Source organism: Lipophrys pholis (assembly GCF_963383615.2).
Source record: "Lipophrys pholis genome assembly, chromosome: 16".
NCBI lineage: Eukaryota > Metazoa > Chordata > Actinopteri > Blenniiformes > Blenniidae > Lipophrys > Lipophrys pholis.
This window is the reverse complement of record NC_137634.1, coordinates 19,387,023-19,414,341: the sequence shown is the minus strand read 5'-3', so window position 1 is coordinate 19,414,341 and position 27,319 is coordinate 19,387,023. Positions and strand designations below refer to the sequence as shown.

The window sequence follows — 27,319 nt, the reverse complement described above, 5'->3', positions numbered from 1 at the left end:
CAACCTGAAATAATACGCTAAATGTTTTGGTGAAACACATTATCCCTTCAGCACTTTAATTTTCCGTCTGCGTTTGTTGTCCTCTATTTAAATTGTTTCCCGAGTTGTGCATTCATAATGTAGCTGCGCGCCGTCTTTTGTCTCCAGTGCGACACACCCCCTCGGCTCTGACAGAGCCAGGAGTACATAAACGACTAAATGAGTGATGGCAAACTTTTTATTGAATACGTGGGCCGTTTGTCTCTGTCAGTGACTCGGGAGCTTCATTAGTAACAGTAAACATGAGCCGCATCGATCAGCTCCGTCACTGGACCCGATCATCAATAACTATTGATTATCTTATCAGCAGTCGGCGTGGAAAGCATCGGTCTGCATTGACAGTTTTACGGCAGCCCCTTCTCGTGCTAACTGAATTTACTGCAGGTGTCATATTGAACAGGAATTGAAACATATTAGATGGCTCTGTGTGTGAGAATGAATGTGACTGTGCAGCTCGGGTTGAGAAGTGTTGACGATAGAAAAGTGTGTGCAGCTCTATGTGCTCGACGTCTTTGCTGTACTTCTACAAACGTTTGTGTTCCCATGCGATTTCATAATTACATTTGATCCTTTTGCTCTTTCCTCATCCTTCACACAGGATCCTCGGTATCACTGGACACCCAGTATAGCCGACCAGCCAAAAAATAAAGAAATAAATAGAATAAATCAATTGGGGTATGTTTGCAAGAGAGGTGATATTTGATGAAGGGAGTTTAATTGGGATGCTGATGAAAATTCAACCTCCTCCTGCCTCAGAAGTCCCAAAATGTGGCCTAAAAGTAAAGTGAGAAACCCAGCTGTTTACGCCACCGTGGCAGCAGAGATCTCTGCATGTATTTATAGTGAGAGCACTGTCGGAACAGCATGAATTATTAATGGGTCCCGATGCAGATTTATCCGTGACCTCTAGGCCACCTGGGTGCAAACACACACACACACACACACATACAGAAACACACACACACACACACAAACTAAATCACCGTTTGTCTTTTTTGGACTGAAACTCTGGCTGCTGTGATGTTTCTGTTTGTTTGTTTTTTTTTTCCGTTGAAATGATGACGGATGGCATTGTACGTGTAGTCCAGTAGCCATCGGTAACCCCAGATGTGGCCATTACCAAGCCTTCAGTTTGTCGAGCGGCTCACAGACGTCTTCAGTCCGCTTGTTCTGGCCCTCTAGAATAAATTATTCAAAGCTCTGAAGCATTCAGCATGTTACAGCACATGCCTACAGTAGATACAGTAGGCCTAAACTACACACACACACACACACTCACACACACATACGTCAAGAGGAGAACCGTGTTCAGGATACTTTTTTAGCTCCAGTGTAGATGTTCAACCTATGGGTCACGAAGCAAATTTAAACAGTGTTTTCTCCTTTTTTGTTGTAAAAGTCATGATCAAAAAACAGGTAAACTGATCCTTGGCCTCATGTGTTCACTCCTCAATCCAGCTTCCTGGCTCAGAGGCGGTACTTTCTCAACAAGTCGGCCTGCCACATGTACTTCCTCTCCGGAAACCGCTCCGGGATCTTGATCTTGCGGAAGTCTTGAATGCACTTCTCCAGCTCCTCCTCTACCGTCAGCTTCTCCTTCGTGGGCCTTTTCTTGCAGGTGCTGGTGTCGCGTGAGCTGGCCGTGAGCGTGCGCAGCAGATCACTTTTCCGCCGCTGTTCGGACTGCTGGAGCATGGCGACGGGGCCCTTTTTCAGTGGTCTGTCCAGGGTTTGGACGTTGGCGTGCGGGTGAGACTGGCGGCTGACCGGGCCGCAGATGACGGTTCCCTGCGGAGAGCTGGCCTCCGACTGACTCTCGGAGCTGGAGGTGGAAAGCTCGTTGAAGGAGGTGCCGCTCTCGCCCTCGCCATCGCCCTTGTGGTTCTTGCAGCAGCAGTCACACGGAGGGGAGGACCAACGTGAAGGACCACCTGGAAAAGAGAGAGGAGCGGGGAGAAATTGAATACAAAGCGACTTTTTTTTTTTACCACCTTTTCCTTCTGTCTAGACCAATCATGACGGAGGGAGGAATGAGGCAGCAGCACAAAGAGAGGAACAAATGACTCAGTCAGGAGAAGAAAGCCAGAGTAAGAAACACTGAAGACGAACAAAAAGGAAAAGTCAACTCAAGCCAAATGGCTATAACCCAGAACAAAGTGACGTGACATCAGGGACAAATGGCTTTCCCCCAGTCTGATCCTAAAGTAAGCTGGCTGACTGTGTGACAAACCCTCATTCTTCAGAAAACAGCCCTCATAGATCCACACTGCCACAGGAAACAAACCAAAAGGATTAAAACCTTTTGGAAAAAAAACACTGTGATTGTGAGTGCAGATTTACATGATCTATATAATATGACAGTAAGACATCGAATACAATAGTCCTCGCACTGAATGACAGAGCAGCCACTGCAGTACGAAATGAAACATAGGATTTTCTATGTGAGCGAAGAAGAAAAAAACACAGTATAAAAGTGTCAATCTGTCTGTCATTTCCAATGCGACGAAATCTCCAACTGAGCAAATATGTGCAGTTTGATTTTTCAGAAGTCTGCTGTCACATTCTCAAGTCAACATCCTGTAACATCTCAGCAAGCCATTTAAAACCAGGAAACGGTACACCGTTATGATTAGATCAAACACTGAAAGCCACTTTTTAAGCCAAGGATTTAAACCTGATGATAGTGGTTGTCATTTTGTGGAAACAGTATAAAAACTACCGAGGTGAGATTGAGTTGAACATTTTCAGGCAACTCGTTTGAATCCCAAAGTAGTTTTCTGCTTCTTTTTTTTTTAAGTTCGCTATCAGTCCTGCTCTTGTTTTGCCTTTCATAAGCAAATCTTTTGTTTGTTTGTTTTAAGGTGCTTTTATTTTCCAATATGTTCCTGCAGTTTCAGCTCCCGCGTTTCTTTGAACACTTTTTCTGAAGAGACGATCTCTCTCCAGTGCACCTCACAATCCCTAATGGTGGCTCTGTGGCCATTTTGGCTGTCTCAGGTGGAAAGTGCGACATTTTGCCATCATCTGTAGTTCTGACTGTGGCGTTATAAAACAGTTAGATAGGTCTGTGGATGTTATGTTTACCACCAACAGCCTTTTCCGTCTGTGTCAGGAAATCTACAATTGCCGCAACTCTCATAGTGACGTGCAACATCGACACGCGATCCAGTCACATCAAACATCAGACACTCTGTAGAAGCCATCAATTGGACAATAAAAAAAAAAAAGTGGACTGGTCATTAGGATAAATTTATAATTGTAAAGTAGCATTCTTTTGATTCAGAATAGATTAATCCTGGTTGTTCAGAGACCACTTTAAAATGTTGGATCTTTCTCAGCTTATTGTTTCATTTCTCTTTATGTGTCTGTTTGCAAATAAGCCGCCTTTCCTTCATACTAACGCCTTAGTGTTTTGTGGTTTGTGTTTATGGTGACTTGAAATGGCTTTAAACTGAAGCGGCAGGGGTCAATTAAAGTTTATTTAGGCTGTTTTCCTCATAAAGCCAGTTCTCTTGGATCTTTCCCCGACCTGCAATTTGTGTCAAGAAAGTTGGACGGCGTGTCTGAGTTGATGGGCCTGAAGCAGCTGTCTCATCTTTGCGCTTCTGGTTAATAACAAAGGCAAAGGCAATGATCCACGCTAACTGCTGCGAGGAAACACTCGCCCAGCCTCGCCCCGGTGTGAGCCAGCAGTCAGCTGAAAGACTCGTTGAACCGGAGCGAGCGCCACACCCCTCGCGGCAGGAAGTGGCCATTTATTTTTGATGCTAACCTCCTGAATAATTGACTGGGTATCTGTTGCTGATGGACTCCTCTCTGTTTAGCAAGGGGAGAGATCAGAAACTTCCAGGCAAACACACACTAATCCCCACCCCCCCACCACCACCGCTACCACCAACGTACTCGCATGAGATTCTGAGCTCCACCCCCTTACCGTCTCCATTTGCACACCCGAGCAGCGGCAGGGCGTCGCTTTCCACTCGTCTTCACTTCGTCAACTTCAACGATAGCGTTGTTTCTTTTCATGTGCGGCTGAGCGTTTCATTTCAAACGACGTTGCGCGAGACTATAAATAACGCTGCTTTAAATAAATGCCCTCCTGTTTTTAATTCCCTTCATCCTCCGTGCCATATTTGGCTCGTTTCTAGAGAGACGGCGAGATAGGAATCAGTTCAGGCAGTCAATATTTGCTTTGAATTTTGGTGCTCATAAACAGCCTGCGCCCTTCACTACTGCATTTACTGGGGTATAAATAGAATATATACTTCCTGGACATTTTTGACACTGACCCAAGTTTACACATACACACACACACCAAGTTTATGTACGCACTCACAGCAACCTAATGTGTGTGGAATAAACCTCACCCATTAAAACTAGTTGACAGAAAGAGAACACAATACTATTTCTCACCCATACCAGCTAAGGATCACTTTAACTACTGCTGGTATTAATAGGTTTCATGCACAAACACACTTACACACACACACACACACACACACACACACACACACACACACACACACACACACACACACACACACACACACACACACACACACACACACACACACACACACACACACACACACACACACACACACACACACACACACACACACACACACCACTGAAAACAAGAAACATCACATGATGAAGCTGTAATGTGCAGTAAGAGTCGCTACATAGAGTTTAACCTTATGATCGGTGCAGTGGTGTCCGCTTTCAGCCACAGTTTGGAGACAAGTGAGTTAATTCGTGTCACCTTGAGTGAATAGGGGGCCTCTGATCGATGGGGTGTGGACCTGTAATTGGTCGGTTGAAAAATGGCCCCAAACCCCGGAGAATTGTCAGATCAGCTGGTATCCCAATCTGCCCGTCCAACAAAAATGAACCCGATGGGTAACGTCGCTGTAACAAATGTCCTGCGGAGCCTTGTTGTGTGTGCGCAGCCTTGGATCTGCACCCTTGATATATGACATCCCGATAACGCTTTGGCATTTTGTAATTATATCCTCCTCCACTTAGCTCTTCATCCTGTAAGTCCTGACAGGGACATGCTGCTTTAATTCACAGGTATTGTAAGCCAATATTAGCCTTGCTTACATTCAACAGACTGCCACCGAAGGGTTTGATTTATGATTCTGACCGGATGCGTTTCCTGGGAAACCTTTGCCGTCATGACGTCGTTGACAGAAGGTATTTGAGCACTTCTTATAGGGACTTTAAAATGTAAACATTAGTAATTTGTGAGAAAAACAAAAACAAAAAAAAACAACCCTCATAATGTGATACTATAATTATGTTCCCAAAACGATATTTCAGTATGCAGTGCTGATTAGTTGTCGCACACCAAAAAGTGTTAGTAGTAAAAACAATTTTCTCTGCTAATTGAAGTGAAAAAAAAAAAAGGTGTAAATCTGGCGACTGCATTTTCTCGTTAGAGTTTACACGCTTTGATTATACCGTCATGCTAACTGAGGTGAGATTTAAGCCGATGTTTATGCAATGTATATTAATATCTTGTCTGTCATCTTGTGCCTGCTTGGATTGGTTTCTTTTGTTAATGTGTCAGCGAGGTTACTGGTCCTACTTTTTCCTGCTTCACAAGCAACAGAAGGGAAACCTATCCGGGTGCAGCGTGCATGTCCTAAAATCAGTTCACCTCTGCATACAAATCAGGTAATGCAGCACCGGCAATTCACTTTTGCAATAAACATTTTAAAAAGGTCAGATCAACAATTACAAGTCATCACATTTGCCTTCAACTTTATCTCTCGGGCACCTTTAGTCCAATATTGCCTAAACAGAGATGGATGAGGCGTTTTGGCAGTGTGCTCTGGAGCACCAGGATTTACACTGATGGAGGTGTCATCATTAAAGGTCAAGGTTTCAGAGTTTGAAAGGCTATCAGCACAACACAAACTGACTTTAATTATTCCGGTAAGGACTGATGCGTCTTGTTCCAGAGTGTCCTACAGGACTCTTCCATCCATCATTCAAATTTCACTTTGTGATTTAAAGTTTGCTTTTGTTCTTCTTCAGCGGAGGTCATTTAAACGTGACAAACTGTGATGAATAATACCGTCGTTGGACGATGTGTGCAGAAGTTGTTGAATTTATCTTTATGATGGAATACTGTGGATCGTGCAGGAACGAAACCTCTTAAAAGATTGGATGAACTTAAGTCATAAGTGACTATTCAAAGAAAGGATACAGTGAGCATTTTGCTTTGTTTCAGTGATGTATGCAACTCTCTTGAATGTTCCTCTCAAAATAACCTCTGATTCATTGTTCATACTGGTCAACAAAATGTCTACGAGAGAGGGTGTTCCGCTTCCTGTCAGTTACTCCCACGCATATGTCTGCATTTTGAAAATGTCGAGAATAAATCACAGGAGACGGGGAGAAGATGCACTAAGTGGGGCCACATCTGGTCTAAAGCAAGGTGTGTGCATTTTGGAGAATTAAGATTTTAGATTGTCATTATTAGTCATATCTGTATGTATTTCCCATGAGTGCAGGAGTACATGTTGCTCACTCCATGTACTGGTCTCACATCTGAATGACATTCTTTGCTGTAATGTGAGAGTAAGGTCAGAACTTCCTTCGGGGGTGAGCGCATTAAAGTGTGTGTATGTGTGTGTGTGTATATATACACGTTATGTGACTACACACATGTGTATATATAACATGCAGGAGCCAGATGTAGGTCAGGTTGTTGTGTGTCTCACTGATATTTCTTACACCTAAGTGCACCACCAGCTGTGTGTGTGTGTACGTGTGTGTGCCTTTGGTCATCCCTCAGTGTGTAAGTGACATTGGCCTTGGATCTGTTATCTGTATGCTGTTGGGCAGAGAAAGGGATTCTGGTGTCAGGTGAGGTTCCCCTTCATGTCATCAGAGGTGTCAGACTGTCGGCCATGCCTCTGGGCAGCATCGCTCAGCGCACACGTTACTGCCCTTCGCGCGCGTGTGTGTGTTTGTGGTGTGTGTGTGTGTGTGTGTCCGTGGGTAAAATGTATATATAGGGGAAGCACTTGATTCATGTGATCTCGTGTTGTTTTCTTTTTTCAGGCAGTGGGGGGGGGCAGGAGGTCTGACTGAAGTCTAATGACTGCCACATGCTATTACACACAAACACAAACACACACACACACACACACACACGCACACACACACACAGGCAGAAACACGCATGGCTTCCTGACAGGTGCTCCAGGCTCTGATGTATTGATCTCAGCAGGGACTGCCACAGCTTGTTTTAGCCCCGGCCAGTAAAAAAGACCTCACTCATTCATACTACACATACATTTAAATCCACTCACTCACCCATACACACACAGCTTATTGTTTATTATATGAAAATACATAAATCATATTATACACCACAGTATCAACATAAAATGTCATCATAATATGAATAATTCTTCTTGATAAGCACTGATTAACAAACACTGAGTATCTGCCTTTAATCATTTTTGTTGAAACATCACTAATACAGTTCAAGTTGGAACAAAACTCACTTATAAAAGTCTCCAAAAGTCTTAAACTCCTCTGCCTCCCAAACTTTCTTGAGATAAGTCCAAACAGATTCAGACATTTTCCTCATTATGTCAGTTTGTCCTTTGAATAAAGCTGCAAGCACAACAAGAGAAAAGCATCTGGCGGCCAAACAAACACGAACTGAATTTCCAAAGGTTAAAATGAGTCAAATCAATCCATTCTTCCTCCATTTACATTCCAGTATCATCTGTACTTATCTGTCTGCACTCTTCACCTATCGTTCCCCCCTCCTCTTGTGCCTCTCTCCTCCCGCGTTGCTTTCCTAATGCCTGTATCGATGGGTCGGCACATCAGCGGAGGCGTATGGACGATTGCCCTCTGATTGATTTCTGTCATACAGCCCCTCAACACATGGGAGGCTGTTCACTGGAGATAAATGATGTTGGCACAACAAAAGCAAATAAACCTCTTCTGTCACTCCCTCTCCGTCAGATTTTTTTCCCCCTGCCTCCCACCACAGTTCAGTCATTCACATTTCTTAGCTACTATGGCTTCTATTGTGCTTTCACTATTTCCAATTTGCCACATTTACTGTCTACCGTTGAGCTGCATTTCTTTTATTTTTTTTTATTAACTCGACTTCCTTTATACTCCTAATCTTGGCTAATCTGTTGCCTTTACAGAAGGTTTTCTGTGATACCTGAATTGTGTCTCTAGGTTTATAATCCAGTACTTTAATTAAGTGTGCCTGCCACATTTACTGCTCAGACAACAGATCAGCTCATTAATTATTTATAGAGGTAAGTGCTGCTCAAGTCAAGGCACGACGATCCAGTCCCTGATTGAAAAAATGTTTGGCTATTTGTTCTTAACACATTTCCATATGTGCATTTAGACATTTTCACAAATAAAAAGACAAAATATATTTCATCTTGCCTCATCTCATCCAAGTCTTGTCCCAATGACACTTTAAGATTCGTGATTTTGTTTTGTAAAAAGTTGATTTGGTTGAGAAAATTGGGTCAAACTCAGCATGCCTCTTGGCTGCACTCACTGCTGCTTTGCATAGAAGTCTGAGAGAATGAAAGTTGAACACACACACACAAAATGGAAGCAGCATCAAACACTGAGAGCGACTTCTTCTGAGTCTCGGGGAGCTTTTCTGCAGCCCGATGATGGTTGAGATCATTTTCGATTGTAATACTCACTGCTGCATAATATCAGTGTAATCCCTTTATCTCCTGCACAAAGCAGATCGTAACCAAACAATAAACCAGATGAATATACGGTGTAACCCCCTTCTTAACTGTGCTGTGGATTTTTTTTCTCTCTTCTTCTATGTGGAACCAGCCTATTTTTTCAGTCATTCACTATATTTGCAGGCTCTGCATGATGGGGGCTGTTCGGATCATCACATCTCAGATCAACCTGCGTAGGCGGAGGAAGCTCCACTTGCACCTCCTCCTTCAGGCAGAAACGATCACAGCGACGACCTTTTGTAGTTTTACTACAGTACGACCGCTCATTCACAAAATTAAAGGTTTTGAAACTGTTATATAATGGTTTCCTTTTTCAGGACATCTGCTTTATGAAAGGCATCAATCAGAGAGAAGCAGTACTTATCAGTGATTTACTTCTTAACCTACAGTTTTAGCACACTTGTCAATATATGAAGGATTCTCTAAAGATCTTCTCTCAATAAACCTTTAAAATGTAAGTTTTGAAACTGCACTTCTGGCTGCACGTCTTCGATGCTGCATATTAACTATTCACTGACGTCTTTTCTCTTTTGAAGCGATGGATTGAATCAGTCTGAAACTAGGACATGGAGTCTTTGCAAAAGGTGCATAGCAACTCAGTACCACCAGGATAAAATATAAGCCACAAGCTTTATTCGTGTGAAGCGTCAGTGTAAACCCATTAATTTGTGCATTCAGTTTCAACAATACTGAATGGACTGTAAACCAGGGACTTAAACTGATATTAAATTTCAATACAGTATGGAAGTGACTCGCTAATGCTCCTCTACCCTCATGCACTGCGCCAACAATTCCCTGGGAAGTAAAAAAAAATTATATTATATGAGTGTTCTGACTTGTAAAGAGAAAAACAAAATGAGGGGAAGGAGTTTGTTCATCCTTTGAGCATCGGACCGATCTGAGTTGCCGTAGAGAATCAATCAAAAAAAGAGGGAAAATGAGACTCTGGCGGCACCCCGTGTGATTCTCTACGAATATGAGTCTATTTTCTGGTCCAGGGCTGGTATCACTGTCATAAAATGGATTTTACTCGAGTTCAAAAGCTCAGACAAATGTGCTTTGAGTTTCACAGAATCAGTCTTCAGTTTGTCGCGCAGCTCAAAGTGCCGTTGAACTACCTGATGTCTTCGCAAGCAACGGTTTCTTCTTTGCCGGGTATCGATGCTTTTCCAACACATCTTTTTCAAAGTGGACAGTCACCTGCTCAGCTGAATGTTACCATTCATCAAATAGCTTTCTACCCATTGATTCATTAATTGTTTTATCCAGGGTCTATCAATTACAGTTGTGGGGAGGTGGAGAGGAAAGCATGGCCTGTTGATAAAGCCAACATAAAGATACATGCAAGCATATATACTGACATGTGTTTGGCTTGTGAGAGGAAGATAAAGCACCCAGAATAAAACCCACACATGCACAGGGAGAACATGCAAACGTTACACATAAAATCCCTCTTAATCCAGGATCGAACTGATTCCATTGTGCAGCCTTCAAACTGTAATATCTCTCTAATATTCATCATCTATAATCATAACTAGTTCCACAGTGGTGCACTGTCAGCACTCTCACCTCACAGCTAGAAACATCCCTGCATGTACTTGGTTGTTTCAGCCACTGTGGTGGACTAGCAAAGTCCACCCAACCTACACTTATAGTCAGCGGGGATTGGATAAAGTTTTCCAAAAGCTGGATTGATATGGATAATCATAACTTGTGGGAAATATTCAGCATCTCATCGTATTTACCAAAATCCAGACCTTATCTTATAATTGGGATTTTCATAATTACCAAAATCTCTATCATAGTAATCCTAGATCCTAATCTCATTGTATGAGGAAAGTTTCAAATGATTATCAATCATGAGTAATCAGACGGTGCTGCAACGGCGGTAAATGCACCTTCATTTCCTCTTTGGTTGGAGTCAGTGGGAGAAATTTGTGTCTCTAAAGTGTATCATTCAGCAATGCAATGCAAAAGCAATTTGGGAAAAAGTTATATTCAATTTCCGGAACATTCTGTGCACAGACATAAACTTTTACAGAAAATATGTGAAGGAATGGATTAGGTGAGCTTCACTGTGGGCTACATTCTTCATTTTTCACGCGGGAGATGTAATAAAAATGTGACTATCGTGTTTATCCCAAGAAGGACGATCTCTCTTCGCATGCTCTCCTGAGCTGGTGAGGTCGGTGAAACAACCATTCAATTTGGCAGTGATTCAGCATCTTGCTCAAGGACACTTCAGCGTGACAGATGCTGGTCAAGTCGGGAGTCCTGAACCAGCAGCAGGCCTGCTCTACATCTCGGCTGTCTTCTCTTCGGCCGTGGGGTGAAGCTCGGTTGGTCAGGTATTGATTAAACTGTCCCCGGCCCCGGGAATGAGCTCTGGGCAAAGACATCAGCTGTCAAATGAAAATTCAGCATATTTCAGGATGCAAGAGGCGCTCCCTCCAAAAGCAGATTGTTGGTCCCAGCTACATCTGCAAAAGCTGGCATAATAGATAGCAGAAATGAAGCATTTTGTCTTCACACCCCCTCTTTCCCATTCGCTGCCTGTCTTTCTCGTAATGCTGCATTATTAGCCCCTCGCAAGGTGGCGTGAAATGACGCGTTTGACTGTTCAGCATCTTAAAGCAGCCACTTTGTTTGTGCCAGCGTTTTCCAGCCCAGTATTTAAAGGCCCGTGTCTTTGTGTGTTTCTGCACAGTCGCCTGTTTTGTTGTGTGTGTCTGCTGAGCGTAAATGCCTGTCTTCCCTCTGAGCAGGTGTTACATTTCACTTCACAGAGTGACACTACATGCTGACAGCAGTTTCCATTTCCAGAAGCAGTTTTTTTTCTTCCTTCCTTTCTCACTTTCTTCTTCAGTTCCTGTTGTTGCTGTTGACTTTCTTTCTTTCTTTCTTTCTTTCTTTCTTTCTTTCTTTCTTTCTTTCTTTCTTTCTTTCGTTTGAAGACATATCTCTTTAAAACCTCATTCCAGATTGAATAATACATTTTTTTTTTTTTAACTAATTTTGTACCTTAATGTGTTTTTACATAATGATACGCGGTTGACAATCCGCTACAGCGCAGAACACAGACGACAGAATGAGCTGGAGGCATTACTCAGCCAGACTCTCATGACGCAGACCCTCTGCTGACTGCCCCAGATGCCGAGTTTGGACCAGACTCGGTCAGATGGGATGTTTGTGGAACAACTAAGCGACTGATGCTGAAGAATGTCAAAAAAAAAGAAAGATCTGGAGTCGTAAAACTGAAGGGCAACTGTAATGATGCTGCAAGTTTAGAAGCTTTTATTTTTTGGGCAGTTTGTACAGGTGAAATTTTCATTTTAAAAGGAAGCAGGGAAATCTTTATTTTTAAAATTGTGTGTGTGTGTGTGTGTGTGTGTGTGTGTGTGTGTGTGTGTGTGTGTGTGTGTGTATACGTATTTAGGGGTACATGCGATGCAACATATGCTACCTCTCCTGCAGGCCTTTTTTTTCCACATTTCACAACCATAGTGTGACAGAACAACCTCAGGCACACTGTTCTCACATGCATTAGAAATAATTGCTACCCAAGATGAATACGGTTGGAACAGAGGAACTTTTCTCTTGGTCCACTGAGTATTAATAAGGTTTCTTCTTTAAAAATTTCAACCCCAACATTTTAGGAGCTTTCCTCGCGCTGACACTGGCTTCTGTGAGCATTCATTGGTCATTATACCGATCGCTCTGTAAATCATCCTCATGACAATTATTCGTCTTTTCTAAGAACGTACTGCCTCTGCTGTGTCTCGCAGTGATTGCCATCATCAACGCTCAGATTACTGTTCATATCAACCACTTTAATAAGCCACTTTAACCACTTTATCCCTCATATTATATACTGTATATATAAAAGACTTTTTTTATCCTCTTCTTATTCTTCTTCAGGAGATTTTTCCAGTGATATTTCAACTAAACATAGTACATGTTACTTTTCCATCACAGTGAGAGGTTATCGCACAGCAAATATGAAATATGTATACTATTACTCCCATATAATTACTTTATTGGCCATCTGAGGGCCGCTTAAAATATATTCAGCTTAATTTACAGCTGTCCATCAATGGCATGGACTGGTCAGCCAATCCCATATCGGCTGTTTCGTCATTACTACCCCACCTTTGACCCATTTATTGATTTATTAATCATCTGTCTCATATTTGTTCATCTTGTTTTATGTATAGTCCATATTATACTGTGTCCCAGAAATTGGCAAATGCATAAATTATATTGTGACAATGGCATGATGTGTAAAAATGGAAGTAAGAGTCAAAAAAAAAAAAAAAGATCCTGTATTGAAACTCCCCTGTTCTCCCCGCTTGCAAATATTCACACATGAATGCATTTACAAAAGTCCCCTGCAGGCTTGCGCAGGTGAATAATTGGAACCTCTGACCAAATTAATCTCTGCAGTGAGAAAAATAGAATGCATTTTGATCTGAGAGCAACTGAACGAGCAGCCTGAAGCGGCGGAATATGTTGGTATCATGCAACAAAGGAAACACAGACCAACCATAAAGGCAGACGCTGCAGAGATGATAAATAAAACAACGAATACGTTGTTGTCAAGTTGAAAAAGTTGGAGAAAGCTAAATTAACCCCTCAAACAAATCAGAAAAAAAGATGAGAAAGACTGGATCAATAGTTATTTTTTCTGTTGTTTTGATGTTTTTGAATAAATCGCTAGATAGATATGCATGTAGAGTTGTTTCATTTAGTACTGGAAATTAATAATTGATTAAAGTGAAAATTTAACTTGTGCATTACTTTTGTTTCCCTTGTAATAGATTTGTATTGATAATGTGCACATACCTACTTCTATCAGTTCGTTACAGGAAGATGTGTCAAATATACTTTAGTTCAGGGACCACACTGCCCATTTCACCTTTGAGTGGGCCGGACTGGTAAAGTAGTCCCATAATAACCTTACAATTTAAACTTAATCTTTTTTGTAGAGTGGAGTATAGGTGATGAAAATGTCAACAGTTGTGGTGATTTCTGAAGGCCCACAATATTTATGCATATATTAACATCTTTGTAACAATACCAGTGCACATTGCAGTGGACAAACGGTGCACAATGCGGTGACACTATGTCCAGGGAGGAACTGACTGCAGATGATGTCAGGGCAAACAGACTGTCGGTAATCAGCAAACACTTGCATGTGCACTATCGCTGCCCAGCAGAGCACTCACTGATACACTATCGCCGCTCCTCTGTCACACACGTTCAGTTATTATCAAGCACGCTGACAGGTCGGAAAGGTTACTTTCATGAAGTAATTGCCGATGGATAACTTAATGTTTCCCGGTGACTGCAGTGATCCCGACACTGTGCTGTCTCTGGCATGGCCTCGGTTCAAATCTGGATGATTGTGCTTGCAAACTTTCAGGTTAAACGGTGCCTCAATTTATTTTAATTACACTATCATTATTGTCATTTGCAAAAATGAACATTCATCATTCATCCACTGAAAAGATGACTCTGCAACTCTTTCATCATTAGACGCATCGAGCCTCGCTCGTCTTTCATTTTCCCTTCTTCTTCTTGACCATCCAGTGACACAGTAGTGCTCATTTCCATTCCTTTTCAATCAATCTCCACTCTTTGTCTCCCAAATCTGTCATCTGACCCTTCTCACACCTTTCTGCCAACATAATGGAGTGCCTTCACAGACTTTTTACTCAATCTCTCATTACATCTTTCAGTCCAGCCTGTTTTCTTTTTCTCAAAGTTGTTCCCTCGTTCCCTCTCTTTCTCTTTTTTTTTAATCAGCCTGGGTGTGTCTAACTGTCCACCGGGGAGTAATGATGGTGCTTCAGCAGCATTTTTTGTCGTGATGTTGGATGCAGCGGCGTGACAGCAACTCATTGTCCATAATAATGTGCATCAACCTCAGTCGTCCCCTCAGGAGCCATGAGAAAACATCCAATGTAGTCTGTACATGTGATCCAAGACTTCAGCTACATACTAACTCACCCCACCTTATAAAATATTCATCCTATGCTCAGTGGCCCATGTATCGCTTACACCTACTTAGTCACAGATTGAGTTCTATTTTTGCCTGCAGACCTCCTGGATTTTTGAAGGCTTGGATTCACCAGTGTGTGGGACATGTTCAATCAGCATGAGGCTACCACTTTTCTTATTATTTAGATATCTTCATCTGCCGCCAACTGCTGCTGTTTTGATTCACTGTCATTCTCAGGAGGCTGCGGGCACTGTGGTGCGGTAGCATCCCGAGAGATGTCTTGTTTCTGAGAAATATGTGGTTGTATGATGCTCACTAAATGAAGGCGTAGATCTCATCCCCTTGTAATGTCACAGGAAAAAATAAAAAATATATATACACACACATACACACACACACACACACACACACACACACACACACACACACACACACACATATATATATATATATATATATATATATATATATATATATATATATATATATATATATATATATATATATATATATATATATATATATATATAGTAAATCATGTGATATATGGATTTGATGATGCTTTTAAATTGTTTCAAAAAGTGAGAAAATGCTGCCTCCCAATAACTCAACAGGGCTGAAATGTTCTATTTCCAGATATTTCACTGAGTGTCTTTTAAAGGCTTAAACTGTCTTTTCCTCTTTGGTGACTCTATCTGGAAAAGTAATGTTATGTATTAAGACTGTGCCATGCCTTTATTGTTTATGAACAGTCAACATGGTTTGAATTTAACAATTCATGAGAAGACCGCTGATTTCCCCTGAGAAGTCTGGAGCTAGACATCTCAAGTGTTTGGACAGCGAATGTGTTGTCCATTTTGCAACTTGGACGCCTGCGTGTGGATGAGAGAGGCGACTGTGAGCTGTGTGTGTGTGTGTGTGTGTGTGTGTGTGTGTGTGTGTGTGTGTGTGTGTGTGTGTGTGTGTGTGTGTGTGTGTGTGTGTGTTTGGCGGGGGGGGGGGGGGGGGGCTGTCAGGAACAGTCAGGGCTGACATCTGAGATATCACACTGAATGAATTGCCCACTGGCTTGTACTGCCGTCTCTGAATCGCCCATAATTCAAGGACAAAACGGGGAGATTAAAACAAACAAAGAGCCACTGTAGATTCGGACAGAATCACAGAGGATGTCTAGGTTGGGTGGTTAGAGCGATGATTGAAAAGTAGAGAAATCAGAAGATTAGGAAAGGCTGTCGTTGGCTCTGAAAGGACTACAGACTGAAAGGCGTCAGATCAATACTGCCGTGGTGTTAAATCCTTTAACGTCTTGGCAGGACTCTCTGTATTTGGACTCTTTATCTCTGATTCCATCAAGCTCTTTTTAATTTATTTTTTTTCTTAACTTGTGCTGTTTTACTCTTTTCCAAGTAGGTAGCCACATGGTCCAGAATGGTTTTCATTTATTGGGAGGAAAAGCTGAGAGAAGAAACAGATGTGATGAGCTGAGGAGAGATTTGCTCCGAAGCCGGTACGAACAATTTTCAATTCAGGCTTTTCTGCTGTTATTTTTCTTTTTCATTTGCTTAAACCACATCATGTTTTTGTATTGTGGATATAGCCCATGTCTGCTTTACACGATTTAACATCGTCTCCCTATGAACCTTATGAAAGCAGACACTACATAAACTTGAGGCTTTTTTTTTGTTTTGTTTTTGTGTAAATTTCCCCTTCATACTCACATCAAGCTGCTATTCCATGTTAAGAGCTTCAGTCTGGAGCATCGTCTTTAAATGGCCCATCGCTGTTGTCCCATTTCACCTGGAGTATTCCCAGCAGGGCGGGTTTAAAGAAAACAGCACAGGACAGGATGAGCATGAGAGGGCCTGGTTGGTGAACCAAAAGAAATGAGAGTTTCCCTCAGGGGAAGTGACATTCTTTAACATAACCTACTGTAAATCTCCTCACGTTGATGCTCTCTCTCAGCTGCTGCCTCATTTTACCGCCACGCCATCTTTCATTTTCTCATTTCTTTCCCAGCTCTCGCTCTGTATCGCCCTGTTGGGCTTCTGATTGTGTTGCTCATTTGCAGGCACTTTGCTAAAACTGGAGAAAGTGTTTGTGCGTGCGGCCACTCCGTCTTAAGTAAATACTGTTTCTTCTCTAGCGCCACTTATGGTGAGATGCAAGACGAATCAAAAGAGAAGAGAAAATGAAAGTGTTGCCGCTCGGACAGACAACATCCGCATCATGCAAGTAACTGTAATCAGTGTGTGTGTATGAACACATGGTTGCACAAGTTTATCTTTAATATGATCTGAATGCACTGACCAGATCAATAATATCAGTAAGTACAATGACTGAACTGGACTGCTGGTTACCAACCATGGCAGTTCAAAGTCTCTGCAGCATTGAAGGCAACAGCTTTGAAAATTGAGTTGGAACTGGTTTTGGAGAACCACGAGCGCTGGACGGCTTCCCAGGGGCCTCATTAGGAACTTTGTATGATGGCTGGATGGAGGAAGTAGGGCACAGCTACCGAACACACAGACACAGGACAGCATCACACATGTACGTCTCTCACTTCGCCGCACGCACGTTCATGTATGCAGACACATCGCCGGGGCAAAGGAGAGCCTGCCATAGTGCAGAAGTAATTGGCAGGAAAGTGATGTGTCAGGACTACTGTGTTCACTGAGTGCCATGCACAAGGGAGACACGAGTTGAGGCAGATAAAAAAAAAGAAAAAAAAAGTAAATTTACGTGTGTTTGGTGCAAAAGCTAAATGAGCTAATTGAAATCACAGTTTTTAGAGCGTTCGGTTGTTATTTTGACACTTAAGCAAATTAATTTTATACGTTGTTTTTTTGGGGGGGGGGGGTGTCCATGAGTTGGCGTGGTGTGTTTACTACTCTGTGCCACGATGGGTGTGTTGGGTCATTAGCTAGAACAGCTTTGGCTCATTGTGATTTTTAGAGCATCTCCAGAGTTGATCTCACACCAAGTGTCATTAACCACTCGTCTTTTCACGCAGCTGGTAAGTCTGCGTGGGTCTATCTCCCACACTTTGTGTGTGTGTGTGTGTGTGTGTGTGTGTGGGTGTGGGTGTGGGTGTGGGTGTGGGTGTGTGTGTGTGTGTGTGTGTGTGTGTGTGTGTGTGTGTGTGTGTGTGTGTGTGTGTGTGTGTTTGTGTGTGTGTGTGTGTATACTAGCAGCAGGCTGTGTTCCGACACCCTACATTTAGCTCCTCTACAGCTCAGTGACAGAGCTCCATATGGTGTCTCTCAGTTTCTACCTCATACACCCATCACAATGTGTGATTTATGCTTTTTTAATAGGCACATCTACATGCGTGCACACACACACACACACACACACACACACACACACACACACACACACACACACACACACACACACACCGCTGTAATGCCTTAAAGAAACATTTACCTAAGCCATTTACTTAGACAGGTGAATCATAAAATACTTAATACTCACATCAGTGCTGAGGAAGGCAGCTAATAAAATTCACTGGATTAAGGCGGTGGGGGTGTGAGCCCTATCCCAGTTTATTTTTTTTAGCAAAAGGCAGGGTACATTCTGGGGAGATTGCGAGTTCATCACAGAGAAAAACACTCATTAACCTCTATAGATACCCATATGTGCGATTTGGTTACCCAGACATGCTTAACTTTGTTGGAAGTTGCATGTTCTCCTGGCGCCTGCACTCTTTCTCCAAGCATAAAGAAAGTGGACCTGTGTCTTTTCAGTATGAGGCCATGAGGGCTCACCACTTTTCTCACAGGATAACTTTATCAAATACACCTTATGAAAGATTAAATCCAGAGTGCATCACCTGCTCTTAATGTTTTGCTTAATGGGCTTACTTACTATTCAAACTAATCCCATGCAAGAAAAAAACACTGCAAAATGAAATAGGTCTGTACAATACCAAGCTATAACCGAGGTTAAAATGTTTATCCTGCTGCTTATACTCCCTCTTATTGCATTTCATAGAAGAGAATTGAAATTCCGTAATTGAATCGCTTCCACAAAGATACAACGAATGGATGTTATCGTGCGGGACTCTGATGTCTGTTCGATACCTAAAACAGCATAATGTCAAGTTGTTGCTGGTTTGCATTGAAATGACAAAAATATTACTTTAACTGCAGCTTAATAATTAATTCCATCTAACCAGACTGACTGTTGGGAATCTTTTACCTCAGCGTCTGCGACAAAAGCAGCACGGAGGTATTTTATGCCTTGAAGCTACCCATCCACCTCCCAGTCATGTGACACGCTCACAAACACACATAGGGTGTATGCAAATGGTTGCTAATTCATATCCACTGTATGCTACTAGTTATTTCTGGCACAAAGACATCCACACAGTTAGGTTTGTGTGTCAGCGTCCCTCAGGTAAACTCTTGCCGTTCAATCACATGCAAAAATGTTCCTGTAATGAGACCAGATGGCACAATAGGAGGGTCTGTATTTCTTTCCTCCCCACCAAGAGTAAAAGCTTCACCACTATATCATACTGGCTCTGGTATGTTGGCAGCAGCAGCACACTCATAGGGGGGCAGACAAGCAAAAACAGCTCTTCTGTGTTCCTATAAAAAGGGACTTACTTAATGACACATGACAGTGACTGACATTTTTTAACCAGCAGCCTGGTAATTACGTCATCTTGTGGCACTCTGCTCTTCTGCAATGACTTAATGGCACCAGACAGAAGAATTGCAGCTTCCTACTGTTTCTCCACAATACAGCCAACACCTAAAAGCAGCAGTTTTTTTGGGGGGGGGGGGATTGTTACGGTTCACAATGTTTTGATTGAAATGTCATTACTTTCCTTGGTCATGTCAGCAAGGTATGATTATTTCTTTTTGTCCTCCTTTGTTCTTGCGTCATCTATTTCTTTGCACTGCAGCTCAGTAACTTTTCCGACCCCTCCCTCTTGCTCTAGAACTACCATGTCACCTTATTCACTTCAGCTCTCCACATCCCCCCTCTCACTGCCACTACGTATGGCCTCTTGGCTTCTTGATCCCGACCCATGGCTTTATCTGTTCATGTACTGTGAGGCTGTCTGTAATTTCTTCCCTCCTTTGACTTCCTGTCTGAGCCATCAGGTCTTGAGCTAAGTCGAGAGCTTTTTGATCGTTTCCTGGGTCTTGCGCTTAAGTTTAGATGTCTGTGTTGATGAGTCACAGCCTCACATGGCTCTAATCAGTAAATTGCAGAGCAGCAAATGTGCCACAACACTTCATTTCTGACATAAGACTTAAAAAATAATAATAAATACTGTATTTATGCCATACCTTAATGAATGCTGCTATTTCTGCCAGCAGTTTCAGTTATATATGATGACTCACATGCAACTGGAAGGGACCAGAGTGCATGGAAAAATAATTAATCAGTGAAGTAAAATAACATTCACAAACTAGTACGAATTGTGGGGGGGGTGGGGGGGGGGGGGGGGGGTATCCAATACAATTGTTATATCTTGGGTTGGGGCGGGACATCTGTGACTTTGATTGGAAATTTAGATGGTTTACCGAATGACAAATCAATTTTATGCTATATCATTCATAACCCTGACGGGCTTCCAGCCCATGGCTCACAAGTCACGTGCCGGATGCTCGTGTTTACAGGTGTACCTGACCTTCACCCACAGTCAGATGGGATCTGCTCGAGCCCCCCCTGCTACCCCATAGAAGGATAGGTGGATAGATCACTAATCCCTAATTAGCAACTTCACACAGCAATTTCTGTCTTCAGTTACTCTCTGGAGTTGAAAACTGAAGTCCAAGGCTCATCAAAAATTGACAGTGTAAATGTTTATTGTAGGAAGCAGGTGTTGGTGGATTTATCTTTATGTTTGCTTGAAGGATTTCTAGTGCCAGATGCAATTTTTCAGACACGGCTAGACGTGCAAAGAATTAGTCTTTTTTTTGTTTTTCTGAATCACTGCAGATAATGTATTATCTATTGCCTTTTGCTGCTTTTCATTAATGGGGGGATTTAAGAGCTCTGACCAAGCTCTCGCTCTGTCCCGTCACTCTCCATCCACCCAGTTGTCTTTGTGCCATATCCCACAACCCTAATCTTCTAATTGGTAGGTAGCCTCCTCCATTACCTGAGCGATGACGGGGGAAATCGATAAGAGGCAGTAAGCTTAACGGGGTGTCTTGCTGTTTTCCTTTCTTTCTCTAGTTCTCTCTGCCACTTTCAGACGGTTTTTCTCCCTTTGTCGCGCTCTGTAACAGCCACAGAATCGCAACAAAGCAGTGAAATAAACACTTCTTTAATTTGTCTTTATAAATGGACTGTTTTTCCTTTCTGCGTGTTTTTTTTTTTTGATTTTTCATAGACTATACACACAGCCTGTATGAAATGATAAGCGGGCTTTGCAAGATGTCTTTCCATGCTCCATCAGCTTAGAGGCAATCAATGGAAACCTGGTTTTCAATCAATGACACTAATTTACACTCACCAGTGCCCAAATTATACATTATTCACTGAATAACATAGTGCGGGCTGTCTGATGAACAGTCCTTTAAATGGTTTTTTATGACCGGCGTGATTGAAGGGAATGTCGTGCTTGAGGAAGAGGAGGAGAAGGAGAATAGACAAATGAAAGTCTGTATTCTTGACAGACTTGCTTATCATTTCTAATCCCTACCTCTCTTGTTTTAGTTAGACATGAGTATCATCGGCACCAGCAGCAGCGGCGTCATTGTCATAATCAGACCGTTTAGAGACAGCCATTCAAAAGCAAATAAAAACAATCAAAGAAATGCCTCACTGTGGGTAAACACCTCGCTGTCTTTCTTTGCAGCGCAGTACTTTACACACACCATTTGAATAAAGGCACCTTCAATCTGAGCCGCGTGAAAAGAACGCACTTCTTGGACCATTGTCACATCGGAGCGTCTCGAATATGTTCATGCATACAGAGCAGAAAATGAATAAATTCCCCGGGGGAGAATTATGTAGGATTGAAAATCTTATTTGAAGCCTGCAGTGAGCGGTCCCACTAGAATATTCTCCTGAGTGGAGCCGGAAAATGGTAGCAATCAGTGATTTCTAGCATGGGACAGAACTTCATAGAGCTCTGTCATGGTCGACCAAATACCAGTAAACAAAAAAAAATAAATAAAATAGATGATGGATGTTCTCCTTTGTGGCGGAAAATGAAAAACCCACATAAGTTCTAGCAGAGAGAAGGTGGATGTTGGTGAAAGTGAAATGTGGTTTATAAAATACTTTTGTTTTGTCATGTGCCATTGTCGACTGTCTGTGACAAAGCAATTTGTGGAGTGGAAGTCTATCACCTTAAACCTTAAAAATATTCTTAAATAGACTGAGTGATGGTTCAGGTTCTTAAATCTAGAAAGAATTTTTCAGCACGTTTGACAAATTACACGACAAGCTGGTAGACCGGGTTGTTTTCAACATTTTCACATTTTAACAAAAGCATTCTGGGTCATAACCACATGCCTGTCCCCAGAAGATGGGTTGAAAATCCAGTGAGTTATGGTCATCTTAATTGCGTAAAGATCTCCCCAGCATAGTTGACTGTGCTGGAAGCAAAGTGGATCGTCACCACAATACTGTGGACACTGTTACATCTGCTCCAATAGTCAGCGGCAGTCAACTGGGCATCGGATGCTGAAGTGTTTATCGCAGAGGTGTCAAACTCACTTCAGTTCAGGGAGCACATACTGCGCCATATCATCTTGAGTGGATCCAACCAGTAAAAAAGTGACATAGTAACGTATAAATTTAACTTGAAAGTTTTTCTTTGTTGTGGTGCAGAGCATAAGTGATGGAAATGTCTATATTTTTGCAAACATCAAACAATAACTACAGAAAATGGGTACAATCGCAACATAAAGTCGATTGTAATGAAATCATCTGGTGCAAAATAGAGTGAAATGTCCAAAAAGCGTCTCCTATAGCTGCTATATATTTATAAATTCACCCTGACAGTATGGCTTTTAGAGTGATGCTCGTTCGCCAGCTTTCATGGCAGAATCAGTGATATATTTGCTCAGATCTCAATGTTGTGTTGTGTCAACTACTGAATTTTTTACAATTTGCTGAGTGGTTTGACCAGATTGGAGCCTCCTTTGGGTCAGTTTTGGCCCGTGGGCTTTATGTTTGAAAGTCCTGGTCTATAGTTTACTTTTATATCTTTATGTCTTCTGGCACAGTTTTCTGCCTCCAACTCGCTGATTTGTGTTGTTCAATTATTACAAAAAAATCTGATTTTGGAAAAAAGTTACATTGCACACACACACACACACACACACACACACACACACACACACACACACACACACACACACACACACACACACACACACACACACACACACACACACACACACACTCCCCAATGTCATAAACACCATTATGAACGACTTTCCAATAAAGATGGTTCTGCATTTAATAAGCAACAAATCTATAAATATTCTCTTTTATTCTATTGAGCAGTTTTCTCCAGTTTCCATTTTTCACCTACAAACATTTGAACCATTTCTAAAATCTCTGCAAGCTATGAATAGCAGCTCTTTATTCGGGACAGACTGCTTAAACCCCTTGCTTGCATGTTGTCTTTAATTAGGCCTTTTCTTTTCCTCTTTCTTTTTTTCATTTCAGCCTGGTAATCTGTGGATATTCCTGAAAATCTCTCGTTGTTCTCCAAAATAATTAAAATACTGAGTACAAAACAGCCTCAAGGGATCCCTAAGGTAGTTGCCTTGTGCTCGGCAGGCTGTTCGTCAAACTTCACACACAAAAAAAGTATTTACATACTGAGGCCAGTGACATGGCGTCATACTGATGTTGAGCCGTCTGTAGTAAGAGGGAAGGATGATGTGTTAATCACTGAAGCCGGATCAGTCCTGGCCTACGAAAGCCCTTACTTCAGTTTCAAAGCAATGTCACTTTTGAACAGCGGTACACACACACATGGGGTTTGAGCAGCAGAAAACACAGACAGGAAATGATGTTTAGCCATTAAAGCTCGTGTTAATTGAGCTCTAATCACCTTGTCAAAACTTAGAAATCCTCGATAATTATGGAGCTGAATAGTGAGTTGTGATTTTGTGCCTGGACTTTCTACGATATCAGTTTGCAAGAAGAAGTTGAAGTGTGTTTGATTTCAGATGATCTAAAGTTTATTTCAAATGACAAGGTCATCATTTTTAGTAAATTTCCAAAGTAGCTGCTCAGTTTTGTCAATAAGCCTGATGAAAGCAACCATTCACATGCGCACTTAAAAACCATTAAATCATTTGGGACCCACCAAACTGAAATCTCAAGTCTGATTGAAATACAAATCTAAAATGAATTTTGCTGAAACATTTGCTCCAGAAACAATCAAACCAAAAAAAAATGTTTAAATCATACAGTTGGGCTCATGGCAAAAACATACATAATTATCATGCGTCCCTATAAACAAGGAAGTATATTTCAATAAAATCAATGGGCTGTCCATCACAGTTGCGCTGTTGATGTGGATTTTTATAGAATCTAACAGCAAATGGCAGAAAGCAGAAGCCCATAATTGTCCACAATATTCCATCCACTTTTATGCAGCACTTATTTATGCAACACATGTACGGAATTATGTGCAACAGTGATGAGAAAACACTTATCGTGCGTTTGCAAATTCAACCTACCAAATGGAGAAGCAACGTCAATATAAAACCTGTGAACATCCATCCATCCTCCTTGCTGCCATCCTTCTATATTCCGCTTTATCCTGTTCAGGGTTGCGGAGCACTGGAGCCGATCTCACCTAACTTAAGGTGAGGGCAGATCACCAGTCCATCACAGAGAGACAGACACACACTCGCATTCCCACCGAGGGTCACCAGTTAACTTCACATGCGTGTTTCTGGAGGGTGAGAGGAAGCTGGAGTACCTGCAGGAAAACCGCACATGCATGGGGAGAACCTGCAAATTTCACCAAACGAAGCAAAAGTGTGTATTTAAAAACGGGAGGCTCATCGACTGATTTCATTTCGTTGGTCAGACGTGAAAAACAAAACAAACTGGCCGGCTTCACCGAATATCAGCCGTTTGTAACAGAACGTGCAAATGCTGTAAGAGACGTATGCTGATAGATTCACAAAGCTCAATGTGAGTTACAGAGTCAGAAAATACTTGTATTGTTTATGACTGCTTCTGTTATCAACATGTTTGAAAAGGAGGTTCATATCAGCCTTCGGCGAAGACGTTGTTATGGTGAGAGGTGTTTCCTCAGTTGGCCCTGTGCAATGGATTTTATTATGAGATTATTTTTTTCTGTTTCATAATCCTCCTTAGGTTTTTGCAATCTTTTCTGAACCTCTACTGTTGCTCTTTTTTTACACATTACTTTGACTTTTTGACATCTCCGAGATTGTTTTTTTTTATTTTTATTTTTTTATCATTCAATATCTATTTGTATTAGCTGTAAGAGTCCAATATGTTTGATAACTTATTCCACCAACACTCCATGGTGTCACATTTAATTTAGTCCCTGGGGGCCTCCTGTCAACCTTTCCATTGTGAACCCAGGCAATAATGCACACAAAACTCAACACGTTACATTATTATTCGTTGACCATGCACAAAACGTATGTTAAATGCATTTGTATGAGCGTGCAGTTGCATGTGTTCCTTCCTGGATCCCAGTGAGTCAGGCCCCGTTCAGACCAGCTTTTTACCCAATTTTACAGGAAGAAACAGACAGTGTTTAAAGTTTAAAAGCATGCTGAGCAACACCTCTGAAACCCACTGGAGTTATTTTTTTATTTTATTTTTTCCGCTGGGACTAGCGACTGTAAACAGCTTTTCTGAAGTGCCGTTATCACAAGGGGGTTGCAACATGCAGGACAATTGGGCACAGAAATAGAGAGGTGAATCAAAGAGAGGGTTGCTTGTCTAATACCTTTTAAACTCTCAGCATCGTGTCTGCTTCACACAAACTTTTAGCTATATCTATAAAATTTGGTGTAACCTCATTTCATCATTATTATTTTTCATAAAACCCTTATATAGAAAAGGCGTTTACACAAAGGTATTACAGAATTTGCATTGAGTGTCACAATGCGGGAAAGGTAAACAGGTGGCCATCGTCCCACAATCGGGCCTTCTGCCTGATGGATGAAAGAGCTTATGGAGGACACAAGCTCTGTGACATTGATGGACAGTCTGATATTGGCTCCCTAATCTAGCCTCCCTTCACTCACTCTTTCTCTCTCTCTCTCTCTCTCTCTTTCTCTCTCACACACACACACACGCACGCACGCACGCACACACACACACGCACACACACTATTCCCCATGTCCCTCTCACTCCTCTGTCTCACTCATTTCTTTCTACTTCTGCTCTGAGTCATTTTTGTCTGCTCTCTCTCTCTCTCTCTCTCTCTCTCTCTCTCTCTCCTATCTCCTCTCTTCCTTTATTATCTCCCACTTGCTCATCTCGTCTCATTGTGTCCTGATGGGCTCTCATGTCGTCTTATTTCTCCGGTTTCTGACTGCGCCGCACCTCGATCAAACTCTCTTCTGTCTCTCCCTTCACTCTGCTCAGACTGCCTCTGTCCTTGCACAGATCCCCGTCATGATTTTGCAAGTTCAAACAGCCTTTGCGTTGTGTGAAGGACACTGAGGATACAAAGCTTTTTTTTCCCCCAAACTCCTTACAAAACACAATCATGTAAAAGCGGCACAATTAATTTCTCTCCCTCTTCATTTGAAGTATTTCTTATATAATACAAGTCGTTCCATCATGTGTGATTGGAAAGTGGAAAAATGATAACTTGTGGATGAGAAACTCACACCTGGAAGCAGTTAAACATGGAAGATTCCTCCTGAGAAGAAAGAAATAGGGCATCGCTCCACATGACTCTGGTTTATCTACATGACATAGTTTTAATGGAACCAAATTAATTGCAGAAAAATGTCAATAACCAGTCTTCTTTAGCCCAAAAACTTCTCTTTTGACTTTGGCTCATCATGAAAATGAGTAACTGCCACAGAAATCTGCAGAAAAACGTCATCAATAATGAAATGACGCATATGAATGAGGCTGTCGTCTGCTTGGGAAGATTACATCCGCTGTAAACGTGCACTTTTTATTTTGAATATAGTTTTAACATTTTTTTCAATATGCGTCTCTTAAAAGTAGACAAATCCAGAAACCTTTGTCAAAAGTCCTTTCACACGTTCTAATTGTGGTTATCCCGTTATTTAAATGACAACAAAACAAGTGGATCTGAGATTCAACACATTCCATTAAGTGTGAAGCGCAAACTCACTGATGCGTGACGCTTTGTTATTTTGACTCATGGCTTGTGTGGTTGCTGTTCGCCTTCTAACAACATCAGCTATGAGAATCAGCGTGAACAGGGGCTGAGGATTTTACAACCTGGCTGAAAGTCGTGTTGGTCTCTGTTGAGAAGCACCTTTTCTGCCCCAAAGTCTTACGCGTTACCTGTCTTGCCTGCTCGTTTCTCTGCTTGCTGGTTAA

General features: G+C 41.9%; 1 protein-coding gene across 1 annotated transcript in view; it reads right to left on the bottom strand.

Annotated features, from left to right (window-relative positions):
- Positions 1 to 1,506: 1,506 nt before the first annotated feature.
- The window catches only part of kctd16b (potassium channel tetramerization domain containing 16b), a gene marked incomplete at both ends in the record, with an annotated part of 85,100 nt that continues 59,287 nt past the window's right edge, over positions 1,507 to 27,319 (bottom strand). The window contains one exon of the mRNA XM_080483998.1: positions 1,507 to 1,970. Within this exon, the coding sequence (XP_080340124.1) occupies positions 1,507 to 1,970 (464 nt within the window). The remainder of the gene's footprint in view (positions 1,971 to 27,319) is intronic.